This window comes from Alternaria novae-zelandiae, assembly GCF_023758075.1.
Source record: "Alternaria novae-zelandiae strain BMP 2774 chromosome Unknown scaffold_12, whole genome shotgun sequence".
Taxonomy (NCBI): domain Eukaryota; kingdom Fungi; phylum Ascomycota; class Dothideomycetes; order Pleosporales; family Pleosporaceae; genus Alternaria; species Alternaria novae-zelandiae.
Genome location: NW_026056972.1, coordinates 1,116,752 through 1,135,792, shown reverse-complemented (window position 1 = coordinate 1,135,792; position 19,041 = coordinate 1,116,752). Strand labels below are relative to the sequence as shown.

General features: G+C 53.6%; 7 protein-coding genes across 7 annotated transcripts; 4 read left to right on the top strand and 3 right to left on the bottom strand.

Moving 5' to 3' along the window:
* Nucleotides 1-317: 317 nt before the first annotated feature.
* J4E88_006493 (uncharacterized protein) lies at nucleotides 318-938 on the top strand (the record flags this gene model as incomplete). Its single annotated transcript, XM_049400118.1, has 3 exons — nucleotides 318-567; nucleotides 704-832; nucleotides 886-938. 3 exons carry the CDS (start codon nucleotides 318-320, stop codon nucleotides 936-938), a joined length of 432 nt encoding a protein of 143 aa, XP_049254429.1.
* A 276-nt stretch (nucleotides 939-1,214) lies between these two features.
* On the bottom strand, nucleotides 1,215-2,270 carry J4E88_006492 (uncharacterized protein; the record flags this gene model as incomplete). The annotated part of the gene is made up of 1 exon (XM_049400117.1): nucleotides 1,215-2,270. The coding sequence occupies one exon, from the start codon at nucleotides 2,268-2,270 to the stop codon at nucleotides 1,215-1,217; it is 1,056 nt and encodes a 351-aa protein (XP_049254428.1).
* A 749-nt stretch (nucleotides 2,271-3,019) lies between these two features.
* Nucleotides 3,020-5,241, top strand: J4E88_006491 (uncharacterized protein; the record flags this gene model as incomplete). The annotated part of the gene is made up of 2 exons (XM_049400116.1): nucleotides 3,020-4,945; nucleotides 5,017-5,241. 2 exons carry the CDS (start codon nucleotides 3,020-3,022, stop codon nucleotides 5,239-5,241), a joined length of 2,151 nt encoding a protein of 716 aa, XP_049254427.1.
* A 481-nt stretch (nucleotides 5,242-5,722) lies between these two features.
* On the bottom strand, nucleotides 5,723-8,765 carry J4E88_006490 (uncharacterized protein; the record flags this gene model as incomplete). Its single annotated transcript, XM_049400115.1, has 8 exons — nucleotides 5,723-5,807; nucleotides 5,859-6,430; nucleotides 6,485-6,537; nucleotides 6,681-6,786; nucleotides 7,390-7,662; nucleotides 7,710-8,470; nucleotides 8,625-8,657; nucleotides 8,729-8,765. The coding sequence occupies 8 exons, from the start codon at nucleotides 8,763-8,765 to the stop codon at nucleotides 5,723-5,725; spliced, it is 1,920 nt and encodes a 639-aa protein (XP_049254426.1).
* Nucleotides 8,766-10,954: 2,189 nt separating this feature from the next.
* J4E88_006489 (uncharacterized protein) lies at nucleotides 10,955-12,757 on the top strand (the record flags this gene model as incomplete). The annotated part of the gene is made up of 3 exons (XM_049400114.1): nucleotides 10,955-10,975; nucleotides 11,065-11,187; nucleotides 11,333-12,757. 3 exons carry the CDS (start codon nucleotides 10,955-10,957, stop codon nucleotides 12,755-12,757), a joined length of 1,569 nt encoding a protein of 522 aa, XP_049254425.1.
* Nucleotides 12,758-14,700: 1,943 nt separating this feature from the next.
* On the top strand, nucleotides 14,701-17,013 carry J4E88_006488 (uncharacterized protein; the record flags this gene model as incomplete). The annotated part of the gene is made up of 1 exon (XM_049400113.1): nucleotides 14,701-17,013. The coding sequence occupies one exon, from the start codon at nucleotides 14,701-14,703 to the stop codon at nucleotides 17,011-17,013; it is 2,313 nt and encodes a 770-aa protein (XP_049254424.1).
* Nucleotides 17,014-17,400: 387 nt separating this feature from the next.
* On the bottom strand, nucleotides 17,401-18,113 carry J4E88_006487 (uncharacterized protein; the record flags this gene model as incomplete). Its single annotated transcript, XM_049400112.1, has 2 exons — nucleotides 17,401-17,865; nucleotides 17,919-18,113. The coding sequence occupies 2 exons, from the start codon at nucleotides 18,111-18,113 to the stop codon at nucleotides 17,401-17,403; spliced, it is 660 nt and encodes a 219-aa protein (XP_049254423.1).
* Nucleotides 18,114-19,041: the final 928 nt, after the last annotated feature.

Genomic DNA, 19,041 nt, shown 5'->3' with positions numbered 1-19,041 from the left:
CTGCTACACCAGCGACGACTGCAGCAAAAGCGAAGAACGGGCCCTACATAATCTTAGCATACGGCTGCAGTGGCGTGTAGAAGGCCCACTATGTAAAGCAGATGCCAGGAGAGCCATGAGTAACCTACACGTTGTTGCACCGCGCGATCGATGGGGGTCGGCATGCTGAAGGGTGGAAGTTGGTCGTATGTGCGTGTGTGAAAAGGAGCTCAAGGTCTTTCGTCAGCGTGCGAGATGAGGTTATGAGTTTGACAAGTTTCGATAAGAATTGCAGCAGTTATAGGGTCGTAGGCAGCACTGTTTCATGCGACGCAGCCATGGCGTTCCTGGTTTACGCCACACTCGTCGTCACCCCACCAGGCCCAAAGCAGCAACGCTTGCGGGCAGCCCCTTCGCAGCCCGTGCGTTTCAAGCGAGTCCACAGCATTTTTGGCCTGTGCCTAGGCGTCTCCGAACTTCACGATCCCGAACTCCAACGACCCGTCCACACACAAATCGTCAAGATGCCTTCCGAAGTTTCCGACATCAAGCAGTTCATCGAGATCTGCAGGCGCAAGGATGCCAAGTGTACGTCTACCACTTCCGCCGGGGGAAAGGTGCGGTCGCAGTAGGAGGAGGAATTGTGCACGATGAATGCGAGCCGCAGACCTGCGACGATCGAGGCAGCGAACGTGATGAGAGCACTAGACTGACAGTACTGTAGCCGCCCGCATAAAGAAGAACAAGAAGGTCAACAACATCAAGTTCAAGGTCCGATGCTCAACAAACGTCTACACCCTCGTTCTTAAGGACACCGACAAGGCCGAGAAGCTCAAGCAGAGTCTGCCCCCGGGTACGCACATCCCCAACACTCCAGCGCCAATGACACGCATCTAACAACCGCAGGTCTTACCATCACCGACGTTGGCAAGAAGAACCCCAAGGGCAAGCACGCATAAACGGATCGAACGCATGAGGGACTGAGGACAGAAGTGTGCAAGGACATCAACGCACGATGCGCACGAAGCACGAAGGCATGGGCGGACGGCGTCTCAACGGATAAATTTTGTTCAATGGCATCACGGAACCCTTTACACTGGGTTACCACCAGGAATGAAAAAAGTCAAACTTCATTCCGAACACCACAGCCTGTTTCCGACGTGCACCAAGAATCATCATGTATCATGGTCAATTTTGCTGAACAGCTAGTTACAGAGTCACTACCGATAGGGCTACTAATACAGCGATTGCTTCGGCTTCTGTCCTTGCTTCACGTTGAACTTGTACTGATCCTTGCGGTCCAGATACACGACCTTGCTATCCAGACCCGCCGCGTGTACCGCCTTCTTGAAATCATCCAGCGGGCTCAGGAACACATCGTAATCGTCGTAATGGATTGGAATCGTCAGGTCGGGATTGATGAGCTGCATGAGCTGTACACCCTGCTCGGCATCCATCGTGACCATCAGCAAAGGCATCTTAGGCCCAGGAATTGTGGTGCCTCCCAAGTGGACCAGCATCAGGTCGATGTTCTGGCCCTTGTATCGCTCAGGAATCTCCTTGAGCTCGTCCACCATTAGCGTGTCGCCGGAGATGTAGATCCTGTATCCGTTCTCGAAATCGCTGCCGTCGCTAGAAGAACCATTCGAGTACCCCAGTTCGACCATCCAGCCATTTGTAGGTGGTACGGCGCCGAGGATATCGTTCGCGACGTTCAGTGGACCTGGAGGAACATGCTTTCCCGGCACACCTGTGACTTTGATGCTAGGCTTCGGACCACTTTTTTTTGGTTGGTCAGACTGCGATACATCTAGGAGCAAGCTGTTCCAGAAGTCTAGCGCATGCACATTCTTGAACGACTCTTCGCCTTTGCCTGTCAAGCATTCCTTGGCATGTGGTGTAGTGATGATCGGGAGTCCCTTGGACAGTTTCTCCTCTACTTCTCGGTCGAAGTGGTCTTCATGGTAGTGCGACAGCAAAATCACATCGATTCTCGGTAGCTCTTCCAAATCGATGGCGGGATTGGTCTGCCTCGTCGCACCAACGCCCGGTCCCAGGTGAACGTGATCGCCAGCATGTAGGAAGTTGGGATCAGTGAGAATGCGGATGCCTTCCCATTCTAGGATTGTGGTGGCAGTTCCAACGAAGAACAGGGAGGCATTCGTTGAAGCGTCTGGGGCGTTCTGAGGGTGGATCTTGGTCTCTTTGGCGTCGGGTAGAGAGGTGGGAACATCGGTGTCGAGTTTCGTAGGTGGACCCGAGCCGTCTGGTGTAATTTGAATGCGCTTCATGCTTGCGCCTGACATTGCGTTTCGGTTGGTGAGATGGTTATGGTAGATGAAGAATCGTATCGCTTCGTCTTGCTCTTCCGTAGATGCACTCTTGATTGTGACTTTCCGATGCTAGGCGTCTCGGTTCTATGTACTAGAGGGGAAGGTGTGCGAGCAATGCGAAAGCAACGGTGTAAGGGTAGGCAGGAAAAGAGAGCAAAGAACAGGAAGCGCATCTCGTCCTTGGTGTAGAACGCCATCACGTAACGCGTAGATAGCAATGACGACAAGACGCGGTAATCGTAAATACTGCAGGGTGGGCGGTGATCATAAGAACAATGCTCGAGTACTTCTGGAAACACATTGCCGCATCGCAGCTGCTGTTGATATGCCTCATCGTGCTGAGATATATTTGGTTGCGGAAGGAGGCTATACTGTGCCTGTGCCTGAGTACGCGTGTCCTACCTGTACCACAAGGAAGAGCGATGCTTGCGAGTCGCAACGAGGCTGAGGGTTGAAGGTGGAGCTTCCCCATTGAACTCCGCTGTGGCTGATGATTCCTGAGATGCGGGACCCCTGTCTAGCCAAGCTATCTGCATTGGGGATGAGCAATGAACACCTGGCGAGTCAGACAGAGGGCGCTTTGAGCGTTGCTTCCCAAGTCGACTGGAGTCTGGAGCAGGATGTCAAGTTATCAGACTTCGCAAGGGTGAAATACACTCGCTCCGCCTGGTCTATTGTTTAATCAGCAGTACGCGTCGCGCCGCCTCATGAACTCGACACGCGACCCGTTCAACCTCCGCAGCAAAACAGCATTCAAGACACCCTCCGCCTTCGCCGTCCTCCAGAACGCCGCCAACAAGAAAGCCTCGCAAGCCGTCGAATCGACCAAGCAGGCAGTCGAGGCCACGAAACAGGCGATCCAGGACTCAGATATGTCCTTCGCCATCCCGCGCAACGTACCCAATTTCGAGAGCGCGCAACGAAAGTTTGAAGATAATGTTTGGAACAAACTACCGGGGAACGAAAAGGGCTTGCCAATGTATAAGGACAAGCCTTCGGGGAAAAGCTATGGATATGGCGGTGGTGCGAGGGGAAGGAAAGGCTTCCTGCGGAGTAAGAGGGGCATGTCGCTGATAGCACTGGTAGTGCTGGGGCTGTTCTACTGGTTCGGATGGTCTAGTGGTGGCACAAACGTGGGCACAGTACAAGACGAGAAGGATAGGGGCAAGAGCTTGTTGTCAAATATAGGTGGAAGTGCTGCCGGAAAGAAGAGCAAAGTTGACTGGGAGAAGCGGAGACAAGCAGTCAAAGACGCCTTCCTACTGAGTTGGAACGCGTACGAGGAGCATGGCTGGGGCTATGACGAGTACCACCCCGTTTCGAAGAAGGGTCGATACATGGCTGAGCCCAACGGTCTGGGCTGGATCATCGTGGACGCACTCGATACTCTCATGATCATGAATCTCACCAAGGAACTCACTCACGCACGGCAATGGATTTCGACGAGTCTCGACTACGACAAGAAGCAGGATGTCAATACCTTCGAAACAACTATACGCATGCTTGGTGGTCTGCTGTCTGCACACTACTTGCAGGAGACACTTCCAGGCCTGAAGCCTGAGAACTCGAACGAGGAGGACCTCTTCCTGGAGAAAGCTACCGACCTGGCTGATCGTCTTATGGGCGCATACGAGTCACCTTCGGGTGTGCCTTGGGCTAGCGTTATCCTCCGCGATGCCAAAGGGGAAGCCTCGCACGCCGACGGCGGTGCGTCCTCCACAGCCGAAGCAACCACCCTCCAACTCGAGATGAAATACCTAGCGTTCCTCACCGGTGAGGCACACTACTGGGATGTGGCTGAGAAAGTAATGAAAGTCGTGGACGACAACGGTGCCAAAGACGGTCTCCTGCCCATTTTCATCTACGCAGACAAAGGCACCTTCCGCGGAAGCGAGATCCGATGGGGTAGTCGCGGGGACAGCTACTACGAATACCTCATCAAGCAGTACCTGCAAACCCAGAAGCAAGAGCCAGTCTACCAAGAGATGTGGAACGAGTCGCTAAACGGCGCAAAGAAGCATCTCCTCACATACACGAAGAACAGCCACTTCACCGTCCTAGCAGAGCGACCAAGCGGAATCGAAGGCAAACTTCACCCCAAGATGGACCACCTCGTCTGTTTCCTACCCGGTACCATCGCCCTCGCTGCAACCGGTGGCATCCCTCTCGCCGACGCGCGCAAATTACCTACCTGGGGCAAAGCACAAGAAGAAGACATTACCCTCGCCCGCGAACTCACAAAAACATGCATGGGCATGTACAAAGTAACCGCCACAGGTCTCGCCCCTGAAATCGCCTACTTCCAGCTCGACGACCCGCCCAAGATGTACCGCACCGAGATCCTCGCGTCCAAATCCGAGCTCGACACCAGTGTTCCCGACAGCGAGGGCTGGAAGAGCGATTTCGACCTCAAGCCAGCTGATACGCATAACCTCCAGCGACCAGAGACTGTAGAGTCGCTCCTGTACATGTGGCGCATAACCGGTGATGACATCTACCGGGAATGGGGCTGGGATATGTTTGAAGCTTTCGTCAAGCACACTATCGTAGAGGACAATGGCGGGTTCTCTAGTATCGGTGATGTGACGAAGGTGCCTCCTCCGTCGCGAGACAACATGGAGAGTTTCTGGCTTGTAAGTTCCTTTTCCCCTTCGTTTCCATATTTTCAAAACCATTGGATTGGTTTACTAACACATTCATGCAGGCCGAGACGCTCAAATACATGTACCTCCTCTTCTCTCCCGATGATCTCCTCCCTCTCGATCAAATCGTTCTGAATACTGAGGCCCATCCGTTGCCTCGCTTCGACGCAAGCAAGAAGAGGTTCAAGACGGGCTGGGAACGTATACCGCGGGACGACAATGGTAATCTTGTGCCCAAGGGCGAAGCTAAACCGGTGGAAACCAAGGCAGAAGACAAGACGACTTAGACGTGTTGATTCGGATAAAGCACTTTGTGGGATTTTATAGAGCGCGCATCTATCGTTTTATGGGGTCTAGGATCTGGAAGCAAGCGTCTGGATACGTTTGTATATGCATGAGTGGCGCTATCACGTTGTTTAGTGGTATCTGTCGTAGACTAGACATGCACATAGGCTCGAATGCGCATATATTCCTAGCCCAATTCGCGATATAGAGATGTTAAGATGCGTGTTCCATTAATACTATCAACTCCAGTGCTGATGCCAGCAGTTCGTATATTTGCGTAAACATAAAACACGTAAATCGTAATTCATGACCCCATTCGGTCCGTGTCCCGAGTAAGGGGTATCCTACGCTCGCTCACGTAGTTATAACCGGGGATGCGGTGTATGCAGTGCTACGTTCACACAGGAGAACGAGTCCGTGTTCTTAATCTCCATCGCATAGGGCTCGGCCAGGAAATCCCTTCGATACAAATCACAGCGGGTACTAACGCTCCTGTGACTGTTCGTCGCCTATACGTGGCGGGCTCTTGGAGTGGGCGGAGGGGTTCCTAAACGGCGAGTGGCTTCCTCTGCACAAATGTTAGCTTCTCCTCTGTAGTCCTCAAGTATGAGAGACTTACGAGCGTCTCCGCTTGCCCTCGTCTCTCCTCTCCTCGATGACTTTGAGCATAGTTCTCCGTCCATCCTTCGCGTTGATGTGTGCATCCCGCATGCTCATGCTAACCTTCTTGCTCGCATCGGCCCGAAGCAGCCTCTTAAGCAGTAAATGCCGCATGAGCACACAAACGAAGACGCCGCAGTCGCTGCCGTTCTCTTGCTGCGGACTATCATTCATAGGGATAAACCGCAGTCGTTTGCCCAACAGTTGTTCCAGCTTCATAGTTGTACTCCGCGCTTCCCGCTCGTTGGACTGGGTCATGGAGTCGTAGTGGAAGGACACGCCGTCGATGATGGAAACGAGGAGGAGGGACCAGTGCGAGCCACCTTCGGCTTGTGTGACATCGGTGTTGTCATTTATCGGCAGGAAGACGTGGGTTGTGTGGCTGAAGTTGGGGAGGACTTCTTTGAGGGAGAGGGGTTCGGCGCTTTGCATGAGCATGTAGGACATGGAGGGGCGGAGGAGGACGATGGAGGCCTTGGGAAAGGCGTTGAGCTCTTCGCGCTCGAGGTATTCTTGCCAGAAGGCGATTGCCTGTTGATGCGTTAGTCATGACTGCGGTGGATTGGGAGGAAGTGGTATGCGCACATTGTCCGTAAGCCAGTCATTGGACTTGATACTGTCCAAGTCGGCTCGCGTCACTGTAGTCGTCAGTATGTTCGTTGATTAGTCAAAAGCGCATGGAAGCGCAAGTCAAGGAATAGGCGACGCGTACACACCCCTCACATCGTGATCTACTCTCAGTCAGTCTTCACCCTCTTGCACTCTCTCGATGCAGACTCACAAGAAAGATAGGCCTCATCCGGACTAGGATCACCCAAGTGGCGCCTCGCCTTGTCGCGAATCCTCGAAAACGATCCAGGCATGTTGCACCCGGTTGCGATGTGACTCTAGGGATGGATCGTGTGGCACCGGCGTGCCAGTTATTCTGTGCGAGGCGGTAACTGCCGAAGGGCTAATCAAGGGTGCGGGCCTCGTGGGTATGCGAAAGGGTAGGGATGTCGGGTGTCTGTCTCGTTGCACTGCTGGGTAGACGCGCGCTCGAATGATGCAGATGCAGGTGGGTTCTGCGGGTGAAAAGCAGGGATGACGTATGCGTATGGGGCTAGACTGCGTGGGGGTGTCGAGGAAATAGTTCTGGCCGCCTCGGCACTTATACTCCTGGGGCACCAACACCTTTAACGCGAGATATCGCCGTTGCAAGCTCCGCGTTTCCGGTGTTATGATCGTCTTCTTCGTTTCAAGCACGTCGTCTTGCTGTCGGGTGTTTGGGCTGTAACAGTCACGTCTAAGTATAGGACAAAGCAAAAGCGGACTTGTAATCCACGTTTGTTTTGTTCAGTCTCACACTGTTCACAATTCCTTCATGTAGATTTAAAAGGTCAATCTGGGGCGGGTTGTAACCATGGTGGCAATCATTCAGACTTTTGCGATTTTTACATGGTACACGCTTGAACCTTGGTTGACACACCTTTCTAAGGCAGTTGTCCGACTATCTTGGCACCATTTGCCTGATCTTGCTTTCCGAACTGCTCTGGCCTCTCTACCTTGAACAGCCAGCTCTGCTTGTCCTCGATCTTCCCTTGCTGAATACCCTTCAAGGTCGAAAGAAGCTTCTTGCATGCTGGGCCTGGTTCTTGCTGGGCCTCTGCGTATGTGAATTTGTCGTCCTTGGAAGGCAGGGTGATGGATTTGATAGGCACAAGAGCCGCCGCGGTTCCAGCAGCAAGGACCTCGTCGAAGGACTTGAGTTCGTCATAGGCGATCTGAAATTGTTAGCTCACCGTACGCATTGACAGAACGCTTGCAGTACCTCTCGAGACTCAGCTTCCCAGCCAAAAGATTCGGCGATTCTGAGAACACTGTCTCCTGTGACACTCTGGATGACGTTCTTGCTGTTGGATGCGACGAGTTTGACCTTGTCGCCGTCCTTCTTTACGCCAATGAAGGCAGATGTCGAGAACTCATCAACAACGCTCCTAGTCTTGCTGTCCAAATGCAGGGTAATGCCATAGCCTGCCTTGTACGCCTTCTCACTATGCCGTAATACTGGAGCATAGTTGCCGCCGACCTTTGCCGATCCAGTGCCCTCTGGCGCGGCGCGGTCAAAGTCCTCAAGAATAACCGCATCTACTGGGTTTGAGCCATGGTAAACACCAGTCGGGATACAGTAGACTACAAAGGTGTACTCCTGGGGTGGGTTCAGGCCAAGTTGTGCCGAACTACCGAAGAGCAGTGGTCGGATGTACATTGCGGCGCCTGTTTCATGGGGCGGTACGTATGCCGCGTTCATTCCCACGGCCATACTGCAGCAAGCGAGGAAATGGTCTGTTGGAACCTCCGGGATGGAGATGAAGGATGCCGAGTGTTGCATTCTCTCGGCATTTTTGTTGGGCCTGAAAATGTTGATGGTGTTGTTTGGCGCACGGAAAGCTTTCATGCCCTCGTAGCACTGCATTCCGTAATTCAGGCCCGGCGCCATACCGTGGATTCGTAGGAATGGATCTTCGACGAAGACTGGAGGGGTCCATTTTCCGGTCTCCTTAGAGTAGTGTGATTCAACATGGCCAGCGACTTTACAAAGTTAGGAGATATTCAAATGCGGTTTTTTAGATGACTGTGGTGGGGGTGTGAGAACGCTGCAAAAGTAGGCTTTCTAAGGTTGCCTACTATTCCAAAATTGAACGCAGACAAGTACTCAAGTTATTTACGGCAGGGTAAGCCTTACCTTCCCGGATCTTGAAGCCCACGTTACTCCAGTCTGCGGTTGAATTAGCACGGGTCTTTGCGGCGTGTGGAACGTCCCGACGACCGGGGTAGCAATTGACATACCAATGGTGTCGACTGGTGGAGGAGGAAAGTCTGACATTGCTGTTGAATTTGAAGTGGTTTGGGGTGTCGTGTGCTGAAGTGCGAGTCAATATGCAGGTCAGTCAATTGGCGATTCCAAAGTTTTGAACGCTTTCGGAGGCTCAGTAAGCTCAGCCCTACTGCGATATCGGATGACGTAGCCCGGTAATATCCCTCGGCAGCCGTCGCAATATATCAAAAGCCCACCCGCCCGCAAATTGTAGATTTCCCATCGCGGAGAGCCCTGGCGATGTTGTTCCAATGCGAACTAGCTTCGATCGTGCAGACGTACCTGCAGATTACCCGCGCGTGGTGGGACCACTCGGGCGTGATGCTGCGAAGCCCCAATGCTTGGCGTTATCTGAGGCATCGCGTGCGTGGCCATGGATGGCAGCCTTTCACATTCTACAGTGAACCATGGAACGCTTCCTACCGCCTTAACACATCGCTTTCTCTTCTCAGAGACCTAGTATACCTATTCTACAATGATCCGCATTACTGGCCTCCGGGCTAGATTCGTCGTCTTTGCCTTAGTCGTGTTCGCCCTCTGTTCATTCATTCTAGTAGGACCCTACAAGGTGACACCAGCACACCTAGCATCGCCGTCGACCGAGAAGAAACTAGGCCGTACCAGTGAAGCTGTGCTCACAGGACATGCCATCGCGCCAAAACTAGAGAATGCGACGGCGAAGTACGTGCATCACGGCCTTCGCGGGCACCACACAGATCACACGAGGCAGGCTGACAAGCAAATGCAGGGCAGAACTCGGTCGCGCCGCGTGGAAAGTCCTACACACAACCTTCGCTCGTTTCCCCGAAAGCCCTACAGACGAGGAGCAAGAGGCGTTGCGGTCATATGTACACCTGTTCCAACGCCTATACCCCTGGTATGTCTTACACTACTCGGCGCTCAATATGTAGAGGTCACGCGCTGACTGGGATTTCAGCGGAGAATGCGCAGAGCACTTCGGACAAGTACTCGCCAAGTATCCTCCCCAGGTCTCGTCACGGACAGCGGCTGCCATGTGGGGTTGCTACGTACACAACATCGTCAACAAGCGGCTGGGGAAGCCGGAGTTCAACTGCGAAGACATAGGCGACGCGTATGATTGCGGTGTAAGTAGTATCCCTGTATGAACCACATGTGAGACATGTACTGACCGCGCACACCAACGTCCAGTGTGGAGGCGACGATCCGACATCGAACAAAGACACAGCTGCATAAGACCCCGGATGATAAAGCGCTAGAGTGGCAGAGAGATCAGCAGGCAAGCGCATCGCCTTGAAGGATACACTTGACAATGTATCCTTTACGACCGAAAAAAGCCCCATGTTGAAACATGCAGGACGTGTTTGCATGCAGGTTGGGGTTGGATGGCGCAGCGGACTTGATGCGCAATGCCCGAGACATTGCGCTGCGCAGACGGGTCGCGTCTTGGTCACGATAGTATTTGCGGGTACCTGCTACGCCGCAAATGGCTGCTCGCGACCTGGGAGGGAGCCAATAAGCCAATAGTCAAGACGATAGCTGGAAGATATCGACGGAGCAGCTCCGGCCTTCCCGGCAGATCGCAGAGTTCGTCGGCGGGGTTTCACACGGCAATGTCTCGCAGTGGCTTTGTGGTGGTGGGATGTAAACCGGACTCGAAATTGCCCTAGCAATGCCCTAGCGAATGAATGTTCTCGAGATCAGCCTTCGGACAGGAACAGCCCTGTCGCGCGGAGAGCCACCAAGATAGCCTTATCAAGCATGATAGAAGGATGGTAGAACGAAGCATCGCACTCTACCTGCGACACTGTGCCCCTCTGGACCGTGTGTGATACGAGTGCGTCATGGCACTTTGATGCTCCAAGTCGGCGAGCCATTGAGAGAGGGCGCTGGGCAGCCCACCAAGCCCACCAGTTCGGCGGGCGCGTGGCTCAAGTGCAGCGATTCGCAGGCGCTAACGGGCTGCAGCTGCGATGCGCGGTCAGTTGATGTATTTCGGGAGAGTCGCGAGGCGCGCACTGTCACAGGGGCCTGTTCCCAAAGCAACTTAGCGCTATACCGACTTTTGTTGTATCCCAAACAACTGAAACCTTCCCTGGGCCAGCGAGGGGTGATAACGACGCAGCGCCCCCTCCCCACACCGACTCTTCCATCCTCTCCTCCATTGACCGTCTGCCAGCTGTTCACCGCTCCTTGCCCATCGAAACCGCATTCCCACCATGGTGTCGTTCTCCTGCGAGGTACTTGAGCCCCATGTCCCATGTTTACCTCTCCCCCACCATGCGCCCCTGCCGTAGACATGCACCGTATGCTGACTGTGACGGCTTAGAACTGTGGAGACGTCCTCACAAAGAAGAAGCTTGACGGCCACCGCAACCAATGCTATGGCGCGTCCTTTACCTGCCTCGACTGCATGGTGCACTTCCCGGGAACTTCCTACAAGTCCCACACGGTACGCATATGCTTCTCCTGCCCTATATGACGATCTGCTGGCCTCGAAACAACGCCTATCGATTGCTGCACGACTTGCGCCAGCACTGCGCACTGCGCCGTGTTCGATTTTTCATTGTTCAAAGTGGCTGACAGACGCGAAACAGGCCTGCATAACCGAAGACCAGAAGTACCAGGGCAAACTCTACAAAGAGAAGAAGAAGGGCCCGCAGCAGAAGCGGGACAGCGCCTACCACGACAACTCGCAAGCACTCACGCCCCACAACGCATACGTCGAAGACGCGCGCGACGATGGCAACGCCGTCGCAGTCGTGGATGCCCCGCCTCGCGCGCCCACTCCTCCGCCAGCGGCGCATTCGCTAGGCTATCATGAGCAGGCCGCGATTGAAGCGCCCAATGTCTTCGATTTCCTGGACCCCTCCTCGACGCCCAATGTTCCGAGAACGACGCACATCGATGAAGCGCGCATGCTGGAAGACAGTCAGCCGCCCGCATACGACGAGCAGTACATGCCCGCAATCGCAGACGTTATGAAGTTTCAGGTAGCCGACGACGACGAGTCCTTCGCACAGAACGGATTCTCGTACGGGACTGAGCAAGTTCGCCCTTCCCGTGAGCGTTACGACTCGTATGCCACGCCTGCTCCCAAGTCGAAGCACAACAGGACAAAATCGGGCGATACCGATGTGGAGACAACGTCGAAGAAGACCGATCGCAAGCGCAAGCGCAATTCGCCCAGCGAACTTGACATGTCGGCGATCCGCGCCCAAGAGGAAAGGGATACTACAATGGCCGATGCCCCCGCGATGCTCCACTCTGGTCTTACTGGAGGACTGAACAGACTCCTTGCCCGCCCTGAGTTCCCACCTTCGCCCGATGACTCAGGTGACTACGTCAACTCGCCTTTGAGCCCAATGAAACGCGTTAAGCAGGGTAACTCCAAGGCTCTTATGCGCGCGCAGCGAGAATACGAGGCAGAACAAGCAAAGCAGCGCAAGGCTGACATCAAGGCACGTGAGCAAGCAGAGAAGAAGGAAAAGGAGAAGGAGAAGGACAGAGGCCGCGATCGTGACCGGAAGGAGAATAAGGAACGTAAGGAGCGCAAAGCCAACACTGCTCTTGTGAAAATCAGGCCTAAGAAGAAGCGGGAGGATTCTACCACAGAGGTTCGTCGCATCCGCCGCCGCCAATACTCGTCCTCGGTGTCGCCAGCACCGCGAGAGCGCAAGCCCATGAAGGCCATTGAGTACCACCGTTCGGAAACAAACTCCCCGGAGCCAAACGGCCAAGGCCAGCTCATTGTGCGCCCTAGTGGAGACGTCGCACACGCCTCGGCAGACTTCGATGCGCGCGCGGGGCTTTTCATGTCCTTCATTACCAAGGGACCAGACTCTGAGCGCGGCATGAGTGTCAACAAGGCTCTGAAACGATACCACCGCGAGCGTTCCGAGCAGCGCGATCGTGCACCCTCCAAGGCGGAAGAGGAGAAAGAGCTCTGGAAGGATCTGCGCCTCAGAAGGAACGACAGAGGCGAGATCGTCTTGTTCTTCGCTCCCGCCGAGGCTTCCTGACTAGACGGGGATCCGGATCTGGACATCATCATCCGCATGCGCGCGTGGTCCTGTTCTGATCCGACACCTAGTCAGGGATCCGACGACATGATCGATGTCTGACAAAAATTGGGGGGGAAAGAGCCTCGTCGAGGTTCGGAGTAGCTTGGCGATCGGCTCTGTACGATGCCAGTCTACTTCACATATTTCTTCCTTTTAGATGATACCCGACGTCAAGTCAACGGTTGTTTCGGGTGGGCTCGGTATACATGTACTTGTACATGTCTTGTTCTGGGCTTGGTTTCTCCTGTTGTACTTTCTACATTCGTATATCTTACTGTTCGCATGTACGTATTCTTACGGCCGTCATCTGTTTGTATTGCTTGCTTTGGTATCTTTTGGCCAAATCGCCTGCCCTAATATTCCCTTGGGCTGGACCCACTCCGTCCTCTCGGCGTTGGGTCCTTCAGTATGAATTATGCAAACATTACTACAAGTCCGCGCCCCACATTCGTTCTTTGATGACAAGCTCTCGCAGTGACTGGCTCTGGTCGGATCGCCTTAGACGCGTTGAGTGTTGAGTTATTTTTGCGCAATCGATGGTCTTGAGGATAGTCTACGTCAGCGACGTGCTCGAGCAGAAGGGGAAGTGATTGCGCAGAGCCGCAAATACGAAGGAAGAGTGAGGCTCGCTAGCTACACATCTGTATGAGTGGAGTGCATGCATACAAGTGCAAACTACTGCAGCATCTAGCGCAGGGACAGCGTAAGGCGCAGTTCCTCTAACGGCTCGGTGATGGTCGCATGCCGTGATAGACCGGCATACAAGGCAACACGTCAGGCTGCTTCTCGCTTGGCAATACATAGCGCGTCCATTCGAGATGTCGTTTACTTAGAAGGGCTAGATAATCGCTTGACCCTGGCATGTCTGTTCACGACAGTCTGGGGGGAGGGCGTCCAAGAACGCTACTTCTGAACCGAGGTGTTTCCATCCCGCGCGGCAATCTTGCCGTCGCGCGAGAGTTGCAACAGACGTCTCCCCAAAAGGGTCAAGGTGTTGCTTCAGCTCGGCAAACATAGGCTTTATTCCCAGCCTGCCCAGGCGCCTCTGCACAACGACTGTAGGCAATGGTCCTTCTGAAACCCCACAGCGGTATCTGACAGACGTAGCACCCACCGCCTCGTTGAAAGGTCAAAGAGAAAGAATGTGTAACAACGCCCTGGTACACAGAAAGACATACGCACGGCCGGGGTTTATCAAACTAGTCCCATCGTCCACAGCCACGATGGGGCGGAGCTTTTCCAGAAGCCTGCCTCTTTAGACATGGTCTACCAAATTCGCGCAAATGGGTAAAGCCGACATGCTGGCACTACGTCGCAGGGTGCTCACGTTGCAAGCTCTGATTCGAGCTCCATTTCATAGTATACAGCGGGGAGACGTAGCCGGCAAAGCACGGTGACAGGGCTATCACAGATCGAGTTGACCGGCCACCATGCTGCAGGCCCGCGCATGGTCAGATGGCACTGCCGACCAGCCCTAAGACATCATACCATCAACGCAAAGTTTCCAGTACCAACCGCCTGCGGCCGTTCACAGGCAAGTTCTAGGCATTGACTAATAAGCAGCAACAACGTGATAAGCCCGTTGACGACTACTCGTCAATTGCCCTGGTGGCCTTTGATGCAAGGCAGTCAAGTCCGCGCAGTCAGCCGCAGCACCCCAATGTTGCCCCAGCTTGCGCGTGGAATATAACTTTGGCCACCTTTCAGCCTGGAGGCATCGATTGATGTTACGCAGACACCACCCTACAACGCAACATTCTGACATTCAGTCTTGTCCGCGCTTCCATCTCTCTTCGCTAACCGCATGAGACCCTCAGCGAAGGGGTGATCCTTACGGTCTTCATCCATTCTCGCTTGCACTTTACCCTTCAGCCTAACGCGCGATACCGCCGACTCAAAGCATGTCTCATGTCCCGTACGTGGGTTCACCGAACGAAAGCTGGCAGGATCTTGTTGCCTGGGACGACGAATTGTACGACCCTTTCTTCCAAGGGGAGACCAACTACACGGGCACTCAAGAGCGCAGCTACGTTGCAGGCCACCAACTATCGGAAAGTTATACATCTGAGCCTGCGTATCTGGTTTCAGCACCGCCCTCAATCGCCGACGAACCGCCTTCGCTCGAGTATACTGTTTCGGCCCCACCGTCAATCCTAGATGGACAGTCCTCGTTTGAACAAGTGCATGGCACCTCGCTGTCCTTTGACACGACATCCACTTCTCCGCTCGTCGTACAAGCGGATAGCCAGTACTTCGGATCGTTTGGTGCCTGCGACAACAGTCTCCTGTCGCCGCTAGGAACCATCAGCGATTCACCCATTCTGGACACACGATATGAGCGTATCCCAGAGTCCTTCACTTCGTCGGCAGGGTCTTTTGAGAGTACGGCCGAAACAGTGTTCAATCCTCATGTTGCGGACTCATCCCATTACTTTAGTGGTCTGGATATGAGACACTCCCGGCTGTTTTCGAATGTTGGTACATGGGCAGAGCAGCCACGGATCATCGAACCTATTGCAGAAGACGACGGAGGCAGATCAGAAGCCGAACCTATCCCAATCCCTCAATCTTTCTCACAGAGCTATAGTTCGATGCTGCCATCCTATCGGCGATCAGATGGCGAGTATGATCTACACAGTCGGAGCAGAGCCATTGCTATCCCGGATACCACACGTGGACAGAGCGTCAGCAATCGAGCTACAGCGTCTGTATCAGCACGAAGAGCTCCTCCCATGCTCTCGGTATCACCAAGCACTTCACGCTACCCTCGCAGTGTTGCGCTGTCCAGAAGCGCTTCGCTCTCTCGCCGCAAAGCCTCTACTCCATCTCCTACGTCCGACGCCTACGGGTGGGTATCCTACCAACCCAATCCATTGACCAATCGTCTGGCCCCCACTAGCACAGAGGGTATGTCGGGAAGAGCGCTAAAAGGACGAAAGAGAGCTCTCACTGCTGAGCAGCGCCAGCACGCAGCGTTGATGCGCATTATTGGCGCTTGCTCCAATTGTCAACGGCGGAAAGAAAAGTGCGACCCTGGTACTCCGTGCAGAGCCTGTCTTGATCACTACAAAGGTGATCTTGTGAACCACCCGTGTCGGGATCATACGCTTATTGATCTGTCTGCGGCATTCCTTTCTGACCGTCTCGGGTGGCATCCAACCGCACGACCCTTGGAGTCCTTCGTTCCGGCTGGCCAATTCCAAATCTCAAAAGAGATCACCTACACCATTCCGCTGAACTTCGGCTTTGGTCCATCATTCCCAGTTTCAGTACATCCTGTGCAGCTCAACGACGACGCTCCTCTGGTACACGAACATATCATCTACTCATGGCCGCCACAGCCTTATACCGGTTCACCACACGAGCATGCCGTCCTACCAGCTGTACTAACAACTGAAGCGCAATTCCAACTAACGCAAACCCTCGACTCCCACTTGTCGCTACTAGTAGCTCACCACTTCCGCGCTTTCCCGTTATACTGTTCGCCGCTCCGAATCCTTCGCGACATCTACGTCTTCTCGCGATCCCTCTCAACGAAATCTTCTCACTACCGCATACTCCACCAAGCACTCAAGCTGCTTTTACTTGTCCACATTGGCGGCGACATAACACTCCCATCACGCTCTGAGAGCCCCATCATGGAACAAGTCATCCGCAGTACGATGAACATACCCGAAGATCTTACTCCCACACCATGCTTCATCCGCTCGCAGTTCGGTGCGATCATGCCTGGTCTTGCTCTAAGCTTGATGAAGGATGTACTCACATCACTGGAGCAACTTCTCTTGAACAAGAACTGCGATGAATGGCCTATCGCCTTAGCTGTTCTCATTACTGTCATGATGACAGTAGAATCTATCCACTACCACGCCGCGAAGCTGCCGTATCACACCCACTACGACACCTCTCGCTCCTCTATTACTGAAGATAACGTAGAGGTCGATGATCACGGTGTCAAAGAGTTACTCGAGTTCTACATCGCATGCTTCTCTGGCTGCCACGCTAGACTCAGGCCGGACTGGGAGGGCGAGTCAATGCAGTCTCATCAGACGGACACACCCGAAGATGTGTTTATCCAAAGCCTGCGCGAGGCTATCAAGAGAGAGGATACATCTAGCTACCTGATCAAGAAAGCTAAAGAGAGGAGACAGGATGCCGACATGGGGTATTTCTTCGATCGGCTTGTCGCGCGCCTCTTCACTCTGAGGCATTAACACCCAGAGTTGCATTTTCTATTTCCTTTTTCCTAGTGTTCTATTTCTCTCTTCCCTGAGCGCATGGTCAGGCGGTTCTCAAATTATGCTGGGCGTCGAAAAGGCTGCGATACCCTTCTTTGTAGACGACTGTACATTGTCTTCGTTTATGCGTTGGCGTTTTTTCTTTCTTCATTCTTCATTCACGACCAATGCGCTCACGACTGTATCTTAATGATGAACGACCTCATGACGGCCTCTATTGGCGTACTCGTGATTTGCCTCAGTTCTTAGGGTATTCCGAAGGAAGAGCCCAAATTTAGACAATTCAAGATATAGAACAAAACTTCCTCGTGCTTCGTGCATCATGCGTATTATTATTCGAAAACGATCATCTCGTTCTACTAATTACGCTTCTACGCCAGACATCATGCCCGATACCGAGACAAAAACCCACTTGACACCCATCCACAACATACCGCACGTCAAACCCAACACTACAAGCATAACCACAATCATGCGCCCCCGCATCTCAAGCGCGTCGCCAATCTCCAACTTGGCCATTTTCCTAATCTTCCTATTCAGATGCCATGACTTTTTCTTTTTCCCCGTCTTGGGCATCTCCTCGCCTTGCTCGTCTGGCCGCGGCCCTATAGCGTCATGAGGCTCTACGTGTCCGATGGTTCCTCTTCGACCCCATGTTGAATCGTCGGGGTCTTGGTAGGGTTCTGGATCGAGCCAGCTGGACGGGGCGAGATAGGTGAGGAGAGAGAAGCCGGGGGAGTGGGCTTCGGTGCGACGGGCGCGATTGCGGTAGTTGACGAGGAAGAGGGAGAGGAGGAAGGATATGAATAATACAGGCGTCAAGATAATCTTTGAGATTTGTTAGGAATGAAAGAGTAGGTTCGTCGTTGGAATTGGCTTACTCTTGTCAAAAGCGATTCTTGGTCGTCGTTCAGCTCGTTTGCTGGGGAAGATGGCAGCGAGGGTATTGGTGTGGTTGCGAGTTCCTCGAATGGGTCTGATCTCTTCTTCTTGTGTCTCCGTCGTGTAGATGGGGGTGAGGGTGGTGGGCTCGGTGGAAGATGCTGGTTATGACGGAAGTCGTGTGCTGCAGACATGTTGTTCATCAGAACGCGTGCTGCAGCCAATTGATTGTGGAGTGAGAAATGTTCATCCAGTGTTTTCAATCAAGGTACCATACTGAGCATCTGTGTAACAGGGCCTGTAGATCCTTTTGGTTAGAGCGTTGGGTTTGGAAAGATGGGCAGCTGGCAGTAAGACGGTGATCTTGCTGGGTACGATGCGGCAGGCTACGGATGACGTGTGGTGCCCTACTGTCCATAGGGCTTGCTAGCCTGCGCCCGACCGCGTTCCACGCAAGCGTTCGAAAACGATGTCATAATGGGTCCAGACTTTTCCGTCGACAGCGTACCCATCTCCTCCCGAAGATAGGTTTACTATGTCGTGAGCAAGGGTCGCGGGGACTCCCGTGGGGTAATATACGCATTATCGAGGTCGCGACTACAGCCAAGTCGCATCACGCGATATTACCCGCAAACTCCACGTTTCGTGATCGACTCAAGCATTAGCATAGCCCCCGGCTAACCGCTCTTCGTACACCTGGAGATTATTCGCATCGTTCCTCGCATACTTCGCCAAATGGGGAACGGGGTCGAGGATCTCCGACTCGACCGAACCCCCGAGAGCCCGCAAACGCGAGATAACATTGTTGCCTGGAAATCCTGGCCTACTATAAGTTTCCGTGGTCAGCAGTAGTCCTTGTACGGCCGTTAAGCGGGCATTATTCAGCTTCATTCGCTGACCTAATACACGGACCTAACGGACGAAAGACCGTCCGAGCCTCCTCGATTTGCTTTGAAACCCCATCACTGCCAGCAGCTTACGTCTGACTTCTTGCTACCACTGAAGCCTCTTTATTTCTCATCAACTGGGTCCGTTTGTTTTTGCCAAACGAGTTGCGGACGCGATTATATATCCATCAACTTCCGCGATCCGGAGTGCGCCGTGCAGAGCCGAGTCCGGACG